Raw genomic sequence first — 4,437 nt, 5'->3', positions numbered from 1 at the left:
ATTGTCTACAATCAAGTCTTCACAGGGCAAAATCTTAGTAATACTATATCATTAATACTAAGGTTTTTACAAAAAATTCGAAAAAGAATACAAAATAGGATGCCATGTAGAATGAAATTATAAAAAAACAAAAAACAATGTTCCTACTTTTATATTGTATTGGTTAACAACAAAAAAAATTGTATATGCGAGTAATATAGACTTCATCAGCACGTACTCAAGCTCTTAATTAACATCCGCAAGTGAAGAAGTCTGCAAAAAGCAAAACAAAGAACGCAAAAAATATTTCAGCAGTATGTTGTACATGTAAATAACTGTGATATTGTATACAATGACTAATGATACTTTCTTGAAATGGTTCTGATATTGTTTCACAAGAAGATAAAATTGGATGATTATAAATCATTTAAATATGTGATACTATTTTGTATACAGCATGATATTATTTAGAGGTACATGTGATATTGTTTCTTAAAAAAACACAAAACAAGTCATAAATAAAAAATCAAATAATGTAAGTAAGAAATCAAACATAATGAATGTAGTTAGCAAAATCACTTACATCAGATTCATTATCATCCACCGAGTGCTCAGATGTCTCAGCAGCTGGATTAGGGCAGTTGCGCTTATCATAATGTGCCATTTGTTTACAATTATTGCAAAACCTTTTCGGATTTTTTGCCTTTTCAATGCACAATTGTTTCTTAGAGGTCAACCTCTTTCCACTACCCTTGTTTTTGGATTTACCAGGTGGTAGTATATGGATCTCATATGAACACTTAACCCCAAGAAGCATCTCTAACTCTTGTTGTTTTGTCATTGTTTCAGGGCCGGGCTTGAATTTCTGTCTAAATGCCTTCAGTAAATCAGTCAGTTCGGTTACGTGATTTTCAGGCAGAGTTATCAGAGACAGCATTGAGTAGAACTCTAACCAAACATTTGAAATCTCCAGCTTACTCACATCTGAGGAATCAAAATCGCCAATCAACTGCCCGTGCACATCATAAAGAGGCATCTTTTTGGTGTTCTTTGTCCATCTACTCAAAAGGTACTGTTCAGGTATCTTCCTCACCCCTTTACCTGATAAAATCCAAATAATATGTTTGCAGATGTATTCCTTCCTCTCAAACATCTTACATGAACATTTTGCATCAAAAGTTGTGGGATTAAATGCTACTGTGTACGTAGTACGCAATATTGCATCTTCAACATCAAGAAACCTTGTAGTGGAATCCCTTGAAGAATCTCCAGCACTACATAAATGCAAAGAAGCAACACACTACTTTTGGAATTCGTAAAAAAATATGTGTGTGTACACAGTGGATGCATGAATCTCAAGATGAAGCATGGTCTTGGTTACAGGTAGAGAGAGATCACTGTCTCTATCAAGTGACTTTTTGGTGTATCTTTGTTGATCCATAACACTCTGGAAGTGCAACCAAAATTCAACAAGTGTGCCGCGACGACTCTCGAACCGCTTGAAGAAGCTGCTCATGTTCTCCGAACGTTGGGTTGTTCTTAGAAGACAACCAAGAGGAATATCACGATAATAAACCGGAATCCAACGTTGCCTCTTGTTAAACATATATGTCAACCATCCATTATCTTCCAGATGAAACTCCTTGATCAATGCAGACCACTTCTCTTCAAAGTCAAAAGGCTCTAGGTCAGAATCCCAGATAAAAGAATTCATACGGCTTACAAAATCTGTCTCTTTGGTCACTGTCATGCGTACCTTTTCAGGTAAATTCTGCATGATGTGCCACATGCAATAATGGTGGGCAGCAGTCTTAAAAACAGCAGGCACTGCAATTTTCATTGTCGGGCATTGGTCGGTAAATAAACATTTGGGTTCCTTTCCACCCATACAATCTAAGAATTTCTGAAAAACCCAATTGAAATTCTTGTCGTTCTCCCTACCCACAAGTGAAGCAGTAAAGGTGACCGACTTCTTGTGGTGATCAACACTAGTAAAAGGACAGAATTTCATATCGTACCTATTGGTTGAATAGGTTGGGTCAAAGGTCACCACGTCACCATATAGTGAGTAGTTTCGACGTGCCTCTGCGTCAGCCCAAATAACACGAACGAAACACTGATTCTCATCAACCTCATACGCATAATAAAACCCTAGCCTAGTTTCAGAAAGCACTTTAAGCTGATTTATGAATATTTGAGCATCCCGCTGCCCTATAAAACACTTGACTTTCGTACCAAAATTTTTAAAGTCAGTCAAACAAGCTCCCACATTTTGATAACCATCAATATACTCCTTATAAGACCTGAAAGTAGTTGTTGGGCCGATATTCACCTTACAATTATCAATGATTTTTTGTTTCTGATGTAAATTAAGGTGTCCGGATTTGTTCTGAAATTCTTTATACTTTAGTGGACAAAGAAGGTGATTATGGGCAGCATGAAACTGATCAACAACAAAGAGTGGGACTTTAACTTGGTCAATTTATTTGATGACAAATGTGAATAAAATCTTGGCCTTACAACCAATCCTAGTAATCTTGGCCTTCTCAGGATCATATGGTTTGATCCTTCTCTCCTCTTCACCATTAGAGGGTAACACTTTTGGCTGACTATCCCTAAACCCTTCTCTATTCCAGACAATCAGTTTTTTCTTTATATCACCACTACCACGAAACCTTTTAGTTGAAGACTTTCTTGGTTCAAATCCGCAAACGTCCGCATAAGTTTCATAAAATTGGATACACTCATCTAGGGTAGCAAAACTTTGTCCTATTCTAGGTGTAAATTCAGTGGCAACATTTCGTATCCACTCCTCAGAACCTCCATGGGTGACAATCAAAGAAAGGTGATTTCCACCATGCACATCATCAACTTGTATGCATTGTGGAGTACAAGCAGGTACAAGAGAAGCAGAAGATGTCTCTTCAAAACAGGGTGATGGAACAAATTCTAGCAGGAAAAAGTTAATTAGAGTAAATCAGGCTGTGATATTATTAAGGATAACATGTGATACTATTAAGCATACCGGCTGATACTGATTTACATTAAGTAACTACAGTAAAGCATAGTGTGGGATACTAATTTACACAAGCATGTATTATCAGATATTCTAGTGTATGATACTATTGTGAATGATATGTGATATTATTAAAGACAAGGTGTGATATGCTAATTAGGTAAACATATACTATATCACTATATTTAAAACTAGGATACTGTAAAGAGTACGAGTGATACTATTAAAGATATGTTGTGATACTAAACTAAATTAAGTAGGTAAACAAATTTAGGTCAAACGACAACAATAAGGTTAGGCAGAGAACTGTTAACATATAATATTAGAACTGTTAACATGTAAACAAGAAAAGATGACTGAAATTGTAAATCTGAATGAAGCATGCAAAACAAACAATCATTGACAATTGCATACAAAACAGTTCGCAAAAAGAAAAGACGAAATAAAGCGATAATTGTAATAGTGATGAGCAATATATACATGAGATGATCAAGCTGATAAAACTACGAAAAGATGACTGAAATTCATATATTGAAACAAAAAAAAACTAAATCAGGTAACACGAGATGATTGAAACATAAATTAAAACGGAAACCGATTACAATTAAACATCAATTAATAAAAACTCAGAAAAGATGACTAAAATTCATAAATTGAGACAAAAGACAAAGCGAAAATACAAAAATTAAAGGAATCTTAGATGAAGAAATACCTGACATTCCAGTAGGATAGATAGAGAAATTAAAATCGATTAGATTGATTGCAAAATTAAAGCGATTCGATGATAGGTGATTGATCAGCAACTGAAGAACAATTTAGAGGCGGATGAATTTTAGAGAGAGAGAGAGAGAGAGAAGAGAGAGGAAAAAAAGAATTAGAATGATAGAAAGTCAGAATGAGGGAGTATATATAATAAGCCGTAAAAAGACAATCTTACCCTTCTTATAGCGCGCAGATCTCAGCCATCGGTACCTATGATCTGGCGGCTGAAAGTGAGACTCATGGACTCAAATATTGAAGGTAGACTCATGTGATCCCAATTCTATATATATATATATATATGTGTGTGTGTGTGTGTGTGTGTGTGTGTGTGTGTGTGTGTGTGTGTGTGTGTGTGTGTGTGTGTGTGTGTGTGTGTGTGTGTGTGTGTGTGTGTCCCCATATCAATTTTTTTTTCTCTCAACCAACATATCTTAACCAAAAAGCCCTAGAAAACCTAAATGGAAGGTGTTAACCCAACGAAAAGAAAGAGGATGTGTTGGGAACCATGCTTTATCCATATACCAAAGAAATATAAGGTTAAGGGTTACAACAAGACATCACCCGCCTTCAGAGTTGATTTGTGCAAGGACCTTATCTTGTCCTACATCATTGATAAGGTTATTTTCAGTCGTTTGCCTATCAAAATAATCCTATTCTCAAATAACTAGTAGCTAGCAGTA

At 35.6% G+C, this 4,437-nt stretch overlaps 1 protein-coding gene across 1 annotated transcript; it reads right to left on the bottom strand.

The window, feature by feature from the left end:
* Window positions 1-526: 526 nt before the first annotated feature.
* On the bottom strand, window positions 527-3,714 carry LOC141617075 (protein FAR1-RELATED SEQUENCE 5-like). The gene is made up of 4 exons (XM_074434243.1): window positions 3,708-3,714; window positions 2,522-2,928; window positions 1,317-2,422; window positions 527-1,253 (listed from the first exon to the last, which is right to left on the bottom strand). Exons 1-4 carry the CDS (start codon window positions 3,712-3,714, stop codon window positions 527-529), a joined length of 2,247 nt encoding a protein of 748 aa, XP_074290344.1.
* Window positions 3,715-4,437: the final 723 nt, after the last annotated feature.

The sequence above is a fragment of the Silene latifolia genome, chromosome X, assembly GCF_048544455.1.
Source record: "Silene latifolia isolate original U9 population chromosome X, ASM4854445v1, whole genome shotgun sequence".
NCBI lineage: Eukaryota > Viridiplantae > Streptophyta > Magnoliopsida > Caryophyllales > Caryophyllaceae > Silene > Silene latifolia.
This window is presented reverse-complemented; position numbering and strand designations above follow the sequence as displayed.

Bases quoted from the DNA above. Each gene is read 5' to 3' on its own strand.
- LOC141617075 (XM_074434243.1), bottom strand. The intron at 2,423-2,521 runs GCCAAGATTACT...GTTGTTGATCAG, and splicing joins AACCATATGATCCTGAGAAG to TTTCATGCTGCCCATAATCA. The intron at 1,254-1,316 runs GTACACACACAT...GCATTTATGTAG, and splicing joins GAGATTCATGCATCCACTGT to TGCTGGAGATTCTTCAAGGG.